Source organism: Dryobates pubescens, chromosome 2 (assembly GCF_014839835.1).
Source record: "Dryobates pubescens isolate bDryPub1 chromosome 2, bDryPub1.pri, whole genome shotgun sequence".
In the NCBI taxonomy this organism is placed as follows: Eukaryota; Metazoa; Chordata; class Aves; order Piciformes; family Picidae; genus Dryobates; species Dryobates pubescens.
In genome coordinates this window covers 51,825,314-51,842,909 of record NC_071613.1, presented here as the reverse complement: position 1 = coordinate 51,842,909, position 17,596 = coordinate 51,825,314, and the positions used below count along the sequence as shown (strand labels likewise).

At 49.1% G+C, this 17,596-nt stretch overlaps 1 protein-coding gene across 1 annotated transcript in view; it reads right to left on the bottom strand.

Moving 5' to 3' along the window:
- Positions 1–17,329, bottom strand: part of PRPF40A (pre-mRNA processing factor 40 homolog A) — a 36,162-nt gene extending 18,833 nt beyond the window's left edge. The window contains exons 1-11 of the mRNA XM_054177557.1: positions 16,915–17,329; positions 14,322–14,459; positions 10,658–10,738; positions 9,461–9,491; positions 9,075–9,097; positions 7,754–7,831; positions 7,507–7,617; positions 5,364–5,484; positions 3,096–3,120; positions 1,982–2,284; positions 752–860 (exon numbers count right to left, since the gene is read on the bottom strand). Of these exons, the coding sequence (XP_054033532.1) occupies positions 752–860; positions 1,982–2,284; positions 3,096–3,120; positions 5,364–5,484; positions 7,507–7,617; positions 7,754–7,831; positions 9,075–9,097; positions 9,461–9,491; positions 10,658–10,738; positions 14,322–14,459; positions 16,915–17,277 (1,383 nt within the window). The 5' untranslated portion in view covers positions 17,278–17,329. The remainder of the gene's footprint in view (positions 1–751; positions 861–1,981; positions 2,285–3,095; positions 3,121–5,363; positions 5,485–7,506; positions 7,618–7,753; positions 7,832–9,074; positions 9,098–9,460; positions 9,492–10,657; positions 10,739–14,321; positions 14,460–16,914) is intronic.
- Between the last annotated feature and the right edge of the window lie 267 nt (positions 17,330–17,596).

Below are 17,596 nucleotides of genomic sequence, written 5' to 3'. Positions count from 1 at the left end.
AAGAAGGACATGGACCTGCTGCAGCAGGTCCAGAGGAGAGCCAGAGGAAGGCTGTATCCAGCTCCAGCACCCCCAAACACAAGAAGGACATGGACCTGCTGCAGCAGGTCCAGAGGAGAGCCAGAGGAAGGCTGTATCCAGCTCCAGCACCCCCAAACACAAGAAGGACATGGACCTGCTGCAGCAGGTCCAGAGGAGAGCCAGAGGAAGGCTGTATCCAGCTCCAGCACCCCCAAACACAAGAAGGACATGGACCTGCTGCAGCAGGTCCAGAGGAAAGCCAGAGGAAGGCTGTATCCAGCTCCAGCACCCCCAAACACAAGAAGGACATGGACCTGCTGCAGCAGGTCCAGAGGAGAGCCAGAGGAAGGCTGTATCCAGATCCAGTACCCCCTAAACACAAGAAGGACATGGACCTGCTGCAGCAGGTCCAGAGGAAGGCTGTATCCAGCTCCAGCACCCCCTAAACACAAGAAGGACATGGACCTGCTGCAGCAGGTCCAGAGGAGAGCCAGAGGAAGGCTGTATCCAGCTAAAGCACCCCCAAACACAAGAAGGACATGGACCTGCTGCAGCAGGTCCAGAGGAGAGCCAGAGGAAGGCTGTATCCAGCTCCAGCACCCCCTAAACACAAGAAGGACATGGACCTGCTGCAGCAGGTCCAGAGGAGGGCCATAAAGATGATCCCCTGTTAATTTCTGACAAATAAAAGGTTTTGTAGCTCAATAAAACATTGAGTTGACTGAAATACCTTTTCTTTCAGCAGCTCTTTAAATGCCTGCTTGGCTTCTTCCTTGGTATTCCAGGTATAGGTCTTCTTAACAGGCTGGGCATCATCATCCTCTTTCTTTGAAGCAGCACTAGGGACAAAAGATCAAATTTCATTATTTAAGCATTCTTCTTTTCTACTGAACAGTCATAAAACACCACCACCAGAGAGAATTAAGTTGCAACTCAAGGGAAAATAATACTACACAAGAGAAAGATTTTGTAGGAGACTTTTCCTTACAGACACCTCACAACTGATCAAAAAAAGCAAATCATTTTATTGCATTTTCTTCTAACTGTAGCTCAGTGCACAGCTCTAGGGAAGATTCACAGAAGGGTCCTTGAAGATTATTCATAATATCATAGTAGTATCATAGTATCAGGCAGGGTTGGAAGGGACCACAAGGATCACCTAGTTCCAACCGCCCTGCCATGCCAGGGACACCCCACACTAGATCAGGCTGCCCAGAGCCTCATCCAGCCTGGGCTTAAACCGCCTCCAGGGACGGGGCCTCAACCACCTCCCTGGACAACCCATTCCAGGGCTTCACCACTCTCATGGGGAACAACTTCCTCCCCACCTCCAGCCTGAATCTCCCCACCTCCAGCTTCATTCCATTCCCCCTAGTCCTATCACTCCCTGAGATCCTGAGCAGTCCCTCCCCAGCCTTCTTGGAGCCCCCTTCAGATACTGGAAGGCCACAATTAGGTCACCTCGGAGCCTTCTCTTCTCCTGACTGAACAGCCCCAAATCCCTCAGTCTGTCCTCAGAGCAGAGCAGCTCCAGCCCTCTGCTCATCCTTGTGGTCCTTCAGTTCCAACCCCCCTGTCATGGGCAGGCACACCTTCCACTAGACCAAGCTGCTCAAGGCCTCATCCAACCTGGCCTTGAACACCTCCAGGGAGGGGGCATCCACAATCTCCCTGGGCAACCTGTTCCAGTACCTCACCACCCTCACTGTAATGAATTTCCTCCTCAACTCCACTTTAAATATTAACAGCTCTCAGAAATTAATGAGATGTTTGTGCCACTGATGTTCCCTCTAGGGTTTAAGAGCTTTGGGAGAAGGTTCCTCATTATTCTCTGCTGCCACTGATTCATGCCCATGTTTCACTGAAGAAATTCATCCAAGAAGGCTGGCCACCTGCAACTGAAGACAAAGCAGATGCTAGAAGCAAGACAAAAAGCCACACACTTTGTAACTTCACTCACTCTCCTGAGGCCTCCTGCTTGGAAGAGTCGTCTGTTGCGTTGGCTGCTGCTTCTCCGCTCTGCTCCTGCCCAGCAGGTGCAGAAGCCCCTTGTCCCTGCTCCTCGGCCGCGGCTGTGCCACCGCTTTCGTTCTCCACCGCAGAGGCAGCTGCAGCAGCGTCTGCTTCGGGGGCCGCAGCGGCTGCAGAAGCGGCGGCGGTGACGGCCGCGGCAGTTTCGGTGGCGGCCGCGGTGGTGGCGCTGGTGGCTTCCGCGGCGGCAGCCGGCGTCGACGCGGCCGGAGCGGCATCGTCAGGCTTCGTGCTGCAAGGACCAAAACATGGCGGCGGTCACCTACAAGCGCGGCACAACTTCGTGGCTCAGAGAAACCTGTAGCTTAAAGAAGCTGCTCAAGCACAAAAATCAGAGGCCTATGGCCAGTTTAGGTCTGGTTACAAAGAACTGTCCAGAAGGACCCTCGGAGGCAGGACATCCCCCAGCAGAACCACCAAGGCTGGAAAAGACCTCAGAGAGGTGCTCAAGGGGAGACTGGACGTGGCACTTGGTGCCATGGTCTAGTCATGAGGTCTGTTGGGACAGGTTGGACTTGATGATCCTTGGGGTCTCTTCCAACCTTGGTTATACTGTGATACTTTGAGTCCAGCCTGTTACCACAGACCTCATGACTCAACCATGGCACAGAGTGCCACATCCAATCCCCTCCTGAACACCTCCAGGGATGGTGACTCCACCACCTGCCTGGGCAGCCCATTCCAATGGCTCTCTCAGTGAAGCACTTTCTCCTCACCTCCAGCCTAAACCTCCCCTGGCACAGCTTGAGACTGTGTCCTCTTGTTCTGGAGCTGGTTGCCTGGGAGAAGAGACCAACCCCCACCTGGCTACAACCACCCTTCTCCAGCAGAACCCACGTCAATCTTAGCTGAGAGAAAGGAAATGCTTTACTGAAACACTTTTAGCTATGAAAAGCCAACCACTTCACTTCCAAAGCCTTGGGTTACCTGAGGTTTTAATAAACACAGCAACTGCTTAGCATTCAAGCAGCGTTTTTAGGACCCAGGGACCAGCTTCCACATGAAAACATGAAAACATCCTTAGCACACCACTCAAAACATACCTGTTTTCTTCAGCTTTTATCATTGCTAGAGGAGAAAAGGTAAAAGAAAAAAATCAGTCAGAATACTTTAAAAGTAAGTTTATAGAGTTCCTATTAACATGATGGAGTAAAAATAGAGCTTTGAGTGCTGCTGTTGTAGCAATCATTTCAGTATTTGTGCCCTTTGAAGAATGAATGGAATGGAATGGAATGGAATGGAATGGAATGGAATGGAATGGAATGGAATGGAATGGAATGGAATGGACCAGGTTGGAAGAGACCTTCAAGATCATCGCATCCAACCTATCATCCAACACCACCTAATCAACTAAACCATGCAACCAAGCACCCTATCAAGTCTCCTCCTGAACACCTCCACCACCTCCCTGGGCAGCACATTCCAATGGGCAATCACTCTCTCTGTGTAGAATTTCCTCCTAACATCCAGTCTGAACCGCCCCTGGTGCAGCCTGAGACTGTGTCCTCTTGTTCTGGTGCTGGCTGCCTGGGAGAGCAACCCCCACCTGGCTACAACCTCCCTTCAGGGAGTTGGAGAGAGCAAGAAGGTCTCCCCGGAGCCTCCTCTTCTCCAGGCTAAGCAACCCCAGCTCCCTCAGCCTCTCCTCACAGGGCTGTGCTCCAGACCCCTCCCCAGCTTTGTTGCCCTTCTCTGGACACCTTCCAGCAACTCAACATCTTTCCTAAACTGAGGGGCCCAGAACTGGACACAGTACTCGAGGTGCAGCCTAACCAGTGCAGTGTACAGGGGCAGAATGACCTCCCTGCTCCTGCTGGCCACACTGTTCCTGATGCAGGCCAGGATGCCATTGGCCCTCTTAGCTGCCTGGGCACACTGCAGGCTCATGTCAACCTACCATTGACCAGTACCCCCAGGTCCCTCTCTGCCTGGCTGCTCTCCAGCCACTCTGACCCCAGCCTGTAGCTCTGCATGGGGTTGTTGTGGCCAATGTGCAGAACCCGGCACTTGGATGTGTTCAATCTCCTGCCCTTGGCCTCTGCCCATCTGCCCAGCCTGTCGAGGTCCCTCTGCAGAGCCTCTCTACCCTCCAGCAGATCAACTCCTGCCCCCAGCTTGGTGTCATCTGCAAACTTACTGATGATGGACTGAAATCAAGCCAGACTAAAACCCAACCTTACAATCTCATTAAAAATAAAAGATTAGGGACATCTAAAGTCCTAGTTAAGCCAAGTTTAATTATTTCCCCATTAAAAGATTAGTTTAAGGAACAGGAAACCAGGCTTGCTGAACTTGATCCTTTTTATTCTAAGTCACTGATGTTTATTTGTCTGTACTAATTTTAATGCTCCTTTGGCGGGGGGGGGGGGGGGGGGGGGGCAGATTTTTTTTTCTCTGTGAAGCCTGCTCCAGGCCTCCAGCGCTCTTATATCACAGACATTTCTCCCCATCCTCAGATGGACCCTCCTGGCTTCCACTTTGGGCCCATTGCCTCTTGTCCTGTCCCTGACAGGGCACCCCTGACAAGAGTCTGGCCCCAGCCTCTTTCTCCCCATAGGTCCTTTAGCTCTTGCTGAGCATTGCTCAGATTCCCCTCTGGGGCTGCTCTTCTCCAGGCTCCACAGCCCCAGGGCTCTCAGCCTTTCCTCCTCACAGAGATGCTCCAGGCCCCTCAGCATCTTTGAAGCCTCCTCTGGACTCTCTCCAGTAGTTCCCTGTCTCTCCTGAACTGGGGAGCTCAGAACTGGACCCAGAACTCCAGATGTGGCCTGACTGCATCAGAGTAGAGGGGGAGGAAAACATCTCTCGACCTGCTAACCACTCTCTTCTTCATGCACCCCAGGAGACCATTGTCATTCTTGGCCACAAGGTCTCATTGGTGGCACAAAGCCTGAACCTTCCCAAAAATGCTACTAAGTTCCTACATGTTTCCAAAGGACTGGTGGCTAAGGAAGAGCCCTAAGCTGAAGAAAGGTTTGAAGCATCACCTAGCACTAAGGCAGAAAGTGTGCTCACAGCCCTGAACAAGCCACTGCCCTACCATCCTGACCCAGTTCCTGCTTGGGACATGAGGAGCAGCTGGTGCTGCTGCCACACAAGGAAGAACTAAAGACATAGTGGGAAAAGAAGCAATGAGGACACAGGAGGCAAAGCTGATCGACAGAAATCTCAGACAGCATGAACTCCAGCTCTAATTTCTAACAGAACTTGGTCTGCTCTGCTTTGGTACCTACTTTTGGCCCCCAGTTCATGCAATCTGTACAGCTTGCACCTCACCACCCACTCTCCCTGCTCATTTTTGTTACCATTACCTTCAAGATCCTCAAGCTCTTTGGGTTTTGCCCAGCGTGATTCCTTTGTTTGGGAATTGTAATAGTAGGGCTTTCCAGCATCAGATTTATACTCTTTCCAGGGACACTTGGACAGCAATTGCTAATGGAGAGAAAACAGAAGCATTTATGTTATTTACAACAATTAAGGCAGTGCTTTAAAGTTAAAAGGTAGCTAAAAGTAAGCCACAAACCCTATGCCAAGGAATAACTTAAGCATGCATGGGAAATAATAATGGCAAGGAAGGATGGAAGAAGAAGGAGGAAGGAAGGGAAAAGAAAAAGAAGAAGAAGGAGCAAGGAAGGAAGGGAAAAGAAAAAGAAGAAGGAGGAGCAAGGAAGGAAGGGAAAAAAGAGAAGAGGAAAGAGCAAGGAAGGAAGGGAAAAAAGAGAAAAGAGCAAGGAAGGAAGGGAAAAAAAGAGAAGAGGAAAGAGCAAGGAAGGAAGGAAAAAAAGAGAAGAGGAAAGAGCAAGGAAGGAAGGAAAAAAAAGAGAAGAGGAAAGAGCAAGGAAGGAAGGAAAAAAAAGAGAAGAGGAAAGAGCAAGGAAGGAAGGGAAAAAAAGAGAAGAAGAAAGAGCAAGGAAGGAAGGGGAAAAAAGAGAAGAAGAAAGAGCAAGGAAGGAAGGGGAAAAAAGAAGAAGAAAGCAAGGAAGGAAGGGGGGAAAGAAGAAAGAGCAAGGAAGGAAGTGGGGAAAGAAAAAGAAAGAGCAAGGAAGGAAGGGGGGGAAAGAAAAAGAAAGAGCAAGGAAGGAAGGGGGGGAAAGAAAAAGAAAGAGCAAGGAAGGAAGGGGGGGAAAGAGAAAAAGAAAGAGGAAGGGGGGAAAAGAGAAAAAGAAAAGGAAGGAAGGGAGGGGGAAAAAAGAAGAAAGAGCAAGGAAGGAAGGAAAAAAGAGAAGAAGCAGCAAGGAAGGAAGGAAAAGAGGAAGGAAGGAACAAAAAGAGAGAGGAAAGAAGGGGGTGGGGGGAAAGAGGAAAAAATAGCAAGAAAAATAAAGAGGCCAAGAAATAATGATCCATAACTTATGGGTACAAGGCAAATATTCTCCAATCAAAATCTTCCCTAGTGATAAATAACTATTACTTAGATAACCTTAACTAAGCACTAAAGGAAGCCATGTTTCTACTAAGCAAAAGTCATCTTAAAATTGAGGAGGAAAACTGGCGAGTTTTGTCCATTTTGCAGCCTCAAGCTCCACCAACATTAAGAGTGGGGATTATAAATAGTTTTGCAACATTTATCTGAAGAGTTTGCTCCCACTGGAAAAAAAATAGTTGATAAATCTCCTGGCACAAGAGAATCCCAGACTGGTTTGGGTTGGAAGGGATCTTTAAGGATCAGCCAATCCAGCAGCTCCTGCAGTTAGCAGGGACATTTGCAGCTGGTGCAGGTTGCTCAGAGTCCCAAACAACCTGATTTGGAATCCTTCTAGGGATGGGGCATCTAGCATCTCTCTGGGCAACATGGGACAGGGTCTCACCACCCTCAATGTCAAATATTTCTCCCTTCTCACCAGTCTGAATCTCCCTCTTTTAGTTCAAACACAATCACAGAACCCCACACAATCACACAAACACAGAATGTTCGTGGTTGGAAGGGACCTCTGAGGACCATCAAGTCCAATTCCCCTGCCAGATGGGGATCACCTAAAGCAAGTCACACAGCAGCACATCCAGGTGGGCCTTGAAAATCTCTAGAGGAGACTCCACCACCTCTCTGGGCCCTGGTCCAGTGCTCCACCACCCTCAAAGTAAAGAAGTTCCTCCTGATGTTTAGGCAGAAATTCCTCTGTTCAACTTTATGCCCGTTACTTCTTGTCACTGGGGACCACTGAGAAGAGACTGGCCACCTCTTACTGACACCCACCTCTTAGATATTTGTAAGCATTTATAACATCCCACCTCAGCCTCCTCTTCTCCAACTAGATGATCTCCAAACCATCCCCCCTTGTCCTGTCACAAGAGGCCCTGCTCAAAAGTCTGTCCCCAGCTTTCTGACCAGCCCTTGAAGCGCTAAAAGGTCTCCCTGGAGCCTTCTCTTCCCCGAGCTGTTGACACAAATCCTTCTGTTGACACAAACAGTAAAACCCATGTCCCAGCAGTGATGTTCATCTGAATTTAGCTCACCTCAGCAGGTGTTTTGAGGTCATCTGGCTTCTCCCACGTGGACTGCTTTGTTTCAGTGTTATAGTAATACGTCCTTCCATCTGGTGATTTGTGTTCCGTCCACGTAGATTTCTAGGCAAAGGCAAAGAATCCATGAGTGACAAACAACCACCAACAACTGCTGGCTAAGGCATAATCAAAAGGTACTGAAAAAAAACCCCAAAACAACAAAACAAGGGGGTGAAATCCAAATGGAAAGCAGATAAACCTGTTTAGAGTGCTCCTCATTAACAGAGCTGGTGGTGGTGGTGGTTTGCTGGGCAGCGCAAACGACGGGGTGCGTTGTCTGAGGGCGAAACAAAACAGAGCTCTGAAAAGACATCCTGGTTAATCTTTTGTGGCCTGTATTTAATAAACACAGCCCAAACAGACTGAAGGTACCTTCAGCAGCAAAGGGGGCAAGGCAGAGCACAGAGACATTTAAGACAGCGTTATTTGCAAGGGACTTAGTTCTTTGTGTCAAGTTGTTACAGAGTTTCTCAGCCCCCACCTCCCACTTGTTTTCAAAGCTAAGGAAGTTGGGTTAAGGAGATTCTGAAGTGCCTTAAAAAACTCTAAAGGTCCTGAAAGAAACATCAGTCCTCAAAAGTCTTCCAAAAAAAAAAATAGAAGGGGGAGGGGGGGAAAAGAAAGAAGGAGGGGGGGGAAAAGAAAGGAGGAGGGGGGGGAAAAGAAAGGAGGAGGGGGGGGGAAAGAAAGAAGGAGGGGGGGGGAAAGAAAGAAGGAGGGGGGGGGAAAGAAAGAAGGAGGGGGGGGGAAAGAAAGAAGGAGGGGGGGGGAAAGAAAGAAGGAGGGGGGGGAAAGAAAGAAGGAGGGGGGGGAAGAAAGAAGGAGGGGGGGAAGAAAGAAGGAGGGGGGGGAAAAGAAAGAAGGAGGGGGGAAAAGAAAGAAGGAGGGGGGAAAAGAAAGAAGGAGGGGGGAAAAGAAAGAAGGGGGGGGAAAGAAAGAAGGGGGGGGAAAGAAAGAAGGGGGGGGAAAGAAAGAAGGGGGGGGAAGAAAGAAGGGGGGGGAAGAAAGAAGGGGGGGAAGAAAGAAGGGGGGGAAGAAAGAAGGGGGGGGGAAAGAAAGAAGGGGGGGGAAAGAAAGAAGGGGGGGGAAAGAAAGAAGGGGGGGGAAAGAAAGAAGGAGGGGGAAAGAAAGAAGGAGGGGGGGGAAAGAAAGAAGGAGGGGGGGGAAAAGAAAGAAGGAGGGGGGGGAAAAGAAAGAAGGAGGGGGGGGATAAGAAAGAAGGAGGGGGGGGATAAGAAAGAAGGAGGGGGGGGAAAAGAAAGAAGGAGGGGGGGGAAAAGAAAGAAGGAGGGGGGGGAAAAGAAAGAAGGAGGGGGGGGAAAAGAAAGAAGGAGGGGGGGGAAAAGAAAGAAGGGGGGGGGGGAAGGGAATTGGTGGCAATAACAACAAGTACACCTAATTTAACTATCAACATTCATGGCTGACAGCAAAGCAGCTCTAGCAGAGGGAAAACTAAAGACAGCAAGTAGACACCAACCAGTCTGCCATCAAGATCTTCTCCCATTTTGCTTCGTACATACCTGAGTTCCAGGAGGTGTGACACCTATAAAAAAAGGTCAAATAAAAATCATTTAACAAGAGTTTAGGGGGGTTTATGTGTTTCCAGATAAATAAAAGAGTGAATCTCTAATTGATCAGTGTTTGAAAGGCAAAAAAAACATTTCCTGGCAAAGAGTGAGGATGTCAGTTGGTGCAAAGGTTAAACCAGGCTTTGTGAAAGCTAGAAAGCATTATTGCAATTGAATTTCCTTGGGTTTGGTTGAACTCTGTTGAATTGGAGTGGTTTTGGTTGAATTGTTTTTGCTGTTGAATTTTTTTTGTTGCCTTTTCTTTGGGGTTTTGATTGCATTTTATTTAACTGTTTTGGTGAAATCCTCTGAAGTGGAAACAAGCTGTTCATACTCACCTACTTGTGCATCCATGCTGTTCACTCCTGGCTGTGGAAAAAAAGGTCAACAGAGATTTAACTCTTGAGCAAAAAGTTAAGAGTGAAATCCATCCAAACATACAGAAAAGAGGTGAAAAAGGCTTTTATCAACAAACTGCTGTCTAAAAGATGGATCCCTGCCTTCCCATCAACCACTCAGTTAATACTGCTCCTTAAATAAGGGATTAAGGAGAGCAAGGTGGCATTCAGAAAGACAAAAGATACAATAGAATACACCAGGGATCCTTTGCCATCCTTTCAGACCCATTTTTATGCCCCAAATGAGGAGGCTGGGAAGGAAAAAATCAAATATTCTGAATTGCTGCTGGAGTAGCTTAATAAGATCCTGTTAAATCATGTGGGAAAAGGCTTTGGGTGTGCAAGAGCTGCATTCAAACTGCTTGCAAATAATCCAAAAGATCTTCTAACCCCTCCCTGAAAAATGACCTTCTAAAGCTCCCCCCACAAAAGAGACCTTCTAACCTCTCTCCTTCAAAAGACCTTCTCAATTCCCCCAAAATGACCTTCTCAACTCCCCTCCTCAGAATCACCAAGGTTGGAAGAGACCTCAAAGATCATCAAGCCCAACCTGTCTCCACAGAGCTTGTGACTAAACCATGGCACCAAGTGCCACGTCCAATCCCCTCTTGAACACCTCCAGGGATGGTGACTCCACCACCTCCCTGGGCAGCACATTCCAATGGCTAACAGCTCTCTCTGGGAAGAACTTTCTCCTCACCTTCAGCCTAAACTTCCCCTGGCACAGCTTGAGACTGTGTCCTCTTGTTCTGGTGCTGCTTGCCTGGCAGAAGAGACCAACCCCCTCCTGACTACAACCTCCCTTCGGGGAGTTGTAGACGGTGGTATGGTCTCCCCTGAGCCTCCTCTTCTCCAGGCTAAGCAACCCCAGCTCCCTCAGCCTCTCCTCACAGGGCTGTGCTCCAGACCCCTCCCCAGCTTTGTTGCCCTTCTCTGGACACCTTCCAGCACCTCAACATCTTTCCTAACCTGAGGGGCCCAGAACTGGCCACAGGACTCAAGGTGTGGCCTAACCAGTGCAGAGTACAGGAGGTCCTCATGACCTCCCAAGACCACCCCCCCCAAAAAGACCTTCCAAAACCCCCACCCCAAAACCAAAGACTTCCCAAGACCCCCTGCCAAAAAAGTGCAACTCACTGGAACTGTAGGCTGCATAGCAGCTTGGGACATGTGGGACATCATCATTCCAGGCATTACTGACTGCATCATTCCAGGCATCTGTAATTAAACAGCATTTCAGAGATGTTTTGCAGGGTTTGGAACATAAAACATAACAACAGCTTTGGTTTTGTTGCAAAACATTTATCTGGTCCTAGTTTTTAATCCCCCCAAAAAAACCCCTTCATTTTAAACACCTGGCAAGGTAAAAATAAAACAGGTTTGGAGAATTCCTTTCATTGCACTCCTACAAAATTGACCTTAGGAGTACTATTCCTACCCCATTCCAAATGCTGAGATGAAACACTGATGAAAAGCACCATTTCAACTACAAAAGAACAGCAGTGAATGAGAAGATTGGTGATCTGTTAGCAAGCTCTTGCTGAAGTCTTCAGTTGAAGCAGGAAAAAAAAAGTCAAGGCTGAGAAGGATTTCTGCCAAATCCCAAGGTCACACAGAACAAACTAAGCAAAGGAAAGGTAAAAGCAGAGTCTAAGGTTAGTTCTGCTCACAGTTTGGGAGAGCTTTCACCCTGCCTCTCTGGCTTCTTAGCTCTGCAAATAGGAAGAATCAATTTAGAGGGGCAATAGGAGAATGAATTTCTGCAAATGACTTAAGGTGAAGAAAATGATTAACCATCAGGGTTCTAAACTAATTCTGCACTCTCTTTTTTAAAGGCCTTATTAGGAATAAAATAATAGCTCTATATTAAAACTATGCACCGTGTGAAACTTGGTCATGAGGACACACCACACTACAGAAAGGGAGAAAGTGTGGGTCTAGACCTGTATTTGGGTTTGTTGGGTGGTCTGATGAGACCAAAAACCCACAAAACTGTTGCTCAGGCAAGTGAGGCTTTGCTCAAATGTTTGTTTTTATAGCCTTAAAGAGGCAGTCAGGCAGGTGGACTGAAAAGATTCATGGACTAGTTTGGGTTGGAAGGGACCTTGAGGATCATCTACTTCCACCCCAGTGCTATGGGCAGGGACACCTTTCACTAGTCCAGGCTGCTCAAGGCCTCATCCAGCCTGAGCCTTGAACACATCCAGGGAGAGGAGGTGTCAAAAATGCTACTTGAAGTGTTTAAAACCTTGCCTGTTTCTCATTATTTTTGCTGATCTTGGCATTGAAGAACTAACAAGTGGCAAAACACATGATTTAGGTTATTGTGAACATGGAAGTTTTGACCACTCAACCCAAACAGGTCCCAAAAAGTCACAGACTCAGAGAATAGTTTGGGTTGGAAGGGACCTTGAAGATCATCTAGTTTCAATCCCTTGCCATGGGCAAAGACACTTTCCACTAGACCAGGCTGCTCAAGGCCTCATCCAGCCTGGCTTTAAACACCTCCAGAGAGGGAGTCAACCCTCTGCAATCTTCCAGTCATGCCCCTTTCACTTGATTGTCCTTGGCAGGCTGGCCAAGTGACCCCATCCCCTCTACCATCAGGGAGCACCAGGTTACCACTCTCCTTACCTGGAGGAGAGAGGGATATGTGGTAGGGCTACTGCTCCACCCTTAAATCCACAAGGTTTTCATGGGTGGGTGAGGGAGGAAGGAAAGACTGGAAGGCATCCACTTCCATTTCTTGCCATCCTGTAGAAGCAGGAGAAAAAAGCACTCTTGCCCCACCTCTACTCGTGACTAAGGCAGCTCTGAGTGTGTGAGATTTCCTCAAAGCCCTGGCTTAGGCCCTGAAGCAACCTTGTGCACTGCTTGGTTTCTGCAGAACTCTAACCCAAAGCCAGCAAAAGAACAGAAACTGGGAAGGAAGAGCTAATTCTTCACCAAAAGGTCTTCCTCTGAACGATGCTGACAGGAGGCTCTTGCTGTTAGCTGTGCATAGAGCCTGTCTTCTACAGGGTTCACCTCAGACAAGAAGCTACAAACCATCCCACCCTGCAAAGCCTCACAAATAAACCTCTGGTATCTGCTGAAGGAAGAGCTTTTCCTTCAAGGAAACAAGCCAACATGGGCTGCTGTTTCCACTACAGTAGTTCTGGTGTGAGAATATCACCATCTGTCCCATCCTGAGGGCTGTTGGGTAGCTGAGGCTCTGTTCTGCTCCCTCCAGCACACCATTTACCTTTAGCTTTTTGCTCTACAGCTGCCTTTAAGTCCTGAGTGCTCTATGTTGCTCACTAAAATATTGAAGATTGAAATAGTCAAAGTATGAGAGTGAGAGCAGTGGAAAAGAAGCTACAAAAGAAGCATTAAGTAAAGGAAGTGAAAAGGGTCAGGGCTGGGCTGGCCACCAGAGAAGTGCCAGAGGCTCTCCATGAAGCTCTCTGCCTTCCCAAAGGGAAAAAGAAAGGAAAGAAGGGAGAGAGACTGATGGGCTGGGAAAGAAACTCAACCAGCTGGGATGCAAAGAAGGACAATCCACTCAAAACCAGGACAGGCATAATAGAGAATTGCTATTTCAGTTCCTAATGAACTAGAACTCACACTATTAGCTGTCACACCAATGCTCAAACCCTGCCCAGACTTTAAAACTGTGATTTTTACACCAGGAGTTTTAGCAGGCTGCAAAACCACCTGGAAGATTCCTATCAAGCCTTCAGACACCAGTTAAAAACACCCCAAACCAACCCAAAACCTCACACTCTATGCAGGGTACTGCAAAGTGTTGCCAACATGACCTTGTGGGCTCTTCTCACAGGGCTAATCTTTCTCAGGCTTCCCACTGCTCTGGTCTACTCTAAACCTGTGGTCTAGTTGATGCCACTCAATTTCTACTTAGGCAAACCACCATCACAAGTGGTATCACTGGAGCTTTCTTTAGATCCAGAAAGAGAACTGTTCCATAGGTGCACAGAATGGGTTGGGCTGGAAGGGATCTTCAAGATCATCTGGTTCCAACCCCCCTGCCATGGGCAGGGACACCTTCCAACCTGGCCCTGAACACCTGCAGGGAGAGGGCATGCATGACCTCCCTGGGCAACCTGTTCCAGTGTCTCACCACCCTCACTGCAAAGAATTTCTTTCCTAATCTTCAATCTCCCCTCTTCCAGCTCAAACCTGTTCTCCCTCATCCTAGCACTACAGCCCTTGTGAAAAGTCTCTCCTCAGCTTTCTTGTAGGCCCCCCTTGGGTTAACGGACTCAACAACTTCATGACACTAGCAGCAATTGTGGAAACACAGAATTCTAAGTCACTCCCTGGGACTCAAGAAGGAATGCTGCACAAATCCCAATGGTAATTATTCCTTCTCTTGCATCTGCCTAGAATTTTAATCTCATCTGCCTAGAATTTTAATCTGTGTAGATGTAAGAGCCAAGAATTAATGAAACATGAAGCTCTCTATTGTTACTGCCTCTGAGAAGAGCCACTGTGTTTCTAGGATGCAAGGAAAGCTTGTTTCTTCAAAAATCAAAAGAAAACTATCAAAAAGCTTTCATGAAAGCCAGATTATGGCTTCATACCTAAAAGGACTTACAAGTAAAGTTACACAAGGTGCATCAATTGCCTGTTACAAATGAGAAGAGCTCCTTCATGGATAGGAACTGTAGCATAAACCACCCTGGTTTATTCACCTTACCATTAGGCAAGTTGCTGTAGAAGACTTAGCCACCTTTGGGATCACCTGCTCATTATGGGAAGGAAGGAAGAAAATAAATGAGACCTTGTGGAACTGCCTTACCTGCCCCATTGGTGGTCCTCCCATGGGGGGCATCATCTGAGGCATCATACCGTGTGGAACCGGTGGCATATTTGGGGGTCTCTGACCCATAGGGTGCATTCCCATGGGGGGATAATGTGGCATGCCTGGGTGTCCCATCTGAAAAGCAGCAACAGAGGAGAAAAAAATATCAGCCTGGAGCAATAACACAACCCCCACACCCAAGTGTTAACAGCAAAGACAGGCTCAGCACTGAACTGAGAATCAGAGAATTGATCTTAGATGTCTTTCACAACCAAAACAAGTCCAACCATCAACCCAACACCACCATGACCATTAAACCATGTCCCCAGATGCCACATTCACATATTTCTTGAACACCTTCAGGGGTGGTGACTTCACCACCTCCCTGGGCAGCCTGTTCCAATGCCTGACCACTCTTGCAGAATGATCTAGTCAAGTTCAGACAGAGAGTGCAAAGAGGAAGCAAGATGGTTCACTCCTTTAGAGTCAGAGTGAACCATCACTGTACATTCTGTCCCTGGAACAGTTCAAAGCCAGGTTGTCTAGGGCTCTGAGCAACCTGATCTAGTTAAATATCAAAGAATAGTTTGGGTTGGAAAGGACCTTAAAAATCATCTAGTTCCAACCCCCCCTGCCATGGGCACCTCCCACTAGAGCAGGTTGCTCAAGACCTCATCCAACCTGGCCTTGAACACTTCCAGGGAGGGCTGTTAAGGCTAGATGAGTATTAAGATTCCTTCCAATCCAAACTACTCTGTGATTCTGTAATGAACAAATTCATTTGAAATGTCCAACTGAGCATCCAAGTGGAGAAAAAACCCCAAAACTCCATAAAACACACTCAGTTTAGGAATGCAGCTACCTCTGTGTGCATTGCCACACCATTACCATACCATTACCATTGATACAAGGAACCCTCTGGCACAGAAATCAGAGAAACAAGGTATCTTCTGCTCCTGATGGCCAAGTCTGAAATGACATCTACACTGACCATGACAACCCTGCCCTTCTATTGTGATAGAATCACATAGGCTGGCAAAGAATTTTAAGATCATCAGGTCCAACTATTAAACCAACACTACAAAGTCACCACTAAACCATGTCCCTCCACACCACATCTGCACGACTTTGAAAGCCCTTCAGGGATGGGGACTCCAACACTGTCCTGGGCAGCCTGGGCTAGGCCTTGACAACTCTTTTAGGGAAGAAATTGTTCCTCAGGCCCAACCCTGAACCTCCCGTGGTGCAACTTGAGGCCAGTTCTTGTCCCACCATTTGCTACTTGAGAAAAGATCAATCCCCACCCTGCTCCATCCTCCTTTCAGGGAGTTGTGGAGAGCAATGAGGTCTCCCCTCAGCCTCTTCTCCAGGCTAAACAACTCCACTTCCCTCAGCTGCTCCTCACCAGCCCTGTGCTCTAAACCCTTCACCAGTTTTGTTGTTCTTTTCCTGGACAGGAAAAGGATCCAGCTGGATCCTGTTCTTTTAACACTTGGTATAGTCCCAGGGTTGGTACAAAAATGGATATGGCAATTTTCCCTATTTTGAACCACCAAAATATGCTAACAATTTTCTACTCTAGTCAGAAGCAACAGCTCTAAGAGTACCCTAAGGTACATAGAATTAAGAACATATAATTTAAATACATACATACAGAAGGATGTTAGAAAAGTGTTAGAAACTGTTAGATATGCTAGATACTAATTCATAGAATGGTTTGGGTTGGAAGGGACCTTCAAGATCATCTAGTTCCAGCCTCCCCATCACAGGCAGGGATGCCTTCAAATCAATCATCAATATGAAAACAATTCTTAATCAAAATACCATCCAAGAAGCACAGCTTCTCTCTGGTTTGTTTAAAACCAAGTTTTTTCAATGACTTGTTTGGTACCAGAAGACACCCTGAAGCTGGGAACGGGTGTTTCACTTCAAGAAATCACAAACTAGGCAGACTTGAAGAGAAGACGACACTGGCACATCCTTGACTTTCACAAGATGTGCAGTGACAGGCCTCTTGTCTCCAGCTGCTGTCCAGGTAACTCAGCTTAGATGAACCATGGTTCCTCAGAACCTCCTTGGAACATAACTGTGTTTCTACAGAATCACAGAATTGTTTCATTTGGAAAAAACCCTGCAAGATCACCCAGGCCAACCATCGACCCAAGACCACCATGGCCATTAAACCATGTTCACAAGTACCATGTCCACACCTCCAGGGACGGCGACGCCACCATCTTCCTGGACAACCTCTTTCAATGCCTGATCAAAACTTTCCTTCACTTTCTGGGGGTGCCGCTTGTCACATACCAGCCTCCCCGCCACTCGCAGGGCACTCTCAAGGAGGGAAGCGCACTTGCTAAGCCTCCACTTCCCTCAGCCATTCCTGAAGCTCGAAAGCAACGCACCGCCTCCGAAGGCGGAAGCCCGCCAAGGCTGAGTGCACTCAGCGCTCTCCCCCCGTGTTGTTCAGACCACAAAATCAGTCCCGCCACTGAGGGACGTGGCCAAGGCGAGACAGCCCCGGACCGAGGCTCAGCGGGGCCTGATCTCGGCTCACTCGGACCCCCTTTCCACGCCGCCCCTCACTCACCATAAGGGATCCGCGGTCGACGCCGCCAGGCCGCATCGAGGGGCTGAGCAGGCTGCCCCCGCTGCACCTGCCAAGAAGCCTCCCTCTGAGTGGCTGCCGCGACGAGGGGCCAAAGGGCATGAGTGGTTCGGGCTCCCCGCGGGGCGGGAGCAACGGGGCCAGCAAGCTGACTGGCTTGCCAGTCGGCCAATCCGGGCGGCCCGCCAGCCGAGCGCTCTTCGGTGATTGGTCCGCGGCGGAAGAGACGGGCCGGACGGCGTCCCCCGGCGTCAGCTGCATGAGGGGAGGGGGCTTCGGCAAGGAGAACGGGAGCGGCTGAGGGGAGGCGGTCGCCGCGGCCGCCGCCGAGTCCCCACCTGACATCCTGATCGCCGGCCCAGTCGCAAGGAGCTCTTAACCGCCTTCCTTAGCCTCGGCGCCCGGAGCCGCTGGCGGCGGGAAGGACCAGGCGAGATGAAGAGAGGAGAGGCCCCGCGCCGGGGGCTAGAGGGAAAGCCGCGGGAAAAAGGCGGTTTGGCCGGAGCGGGGATGCAGCGGATAGCGATCAGAGGCTCCTCCCGGTGTAAGCTGGGCCGCTGCCGGCGGGGGACGGAGCGCAGGCCCGCCGGGCCGCGGAGCTGGCGCGGGGGGAAGCGGCTGCGGCGGGGGCCGAGCGGAGGGGATGCTGGGAAAGGGCTCACGT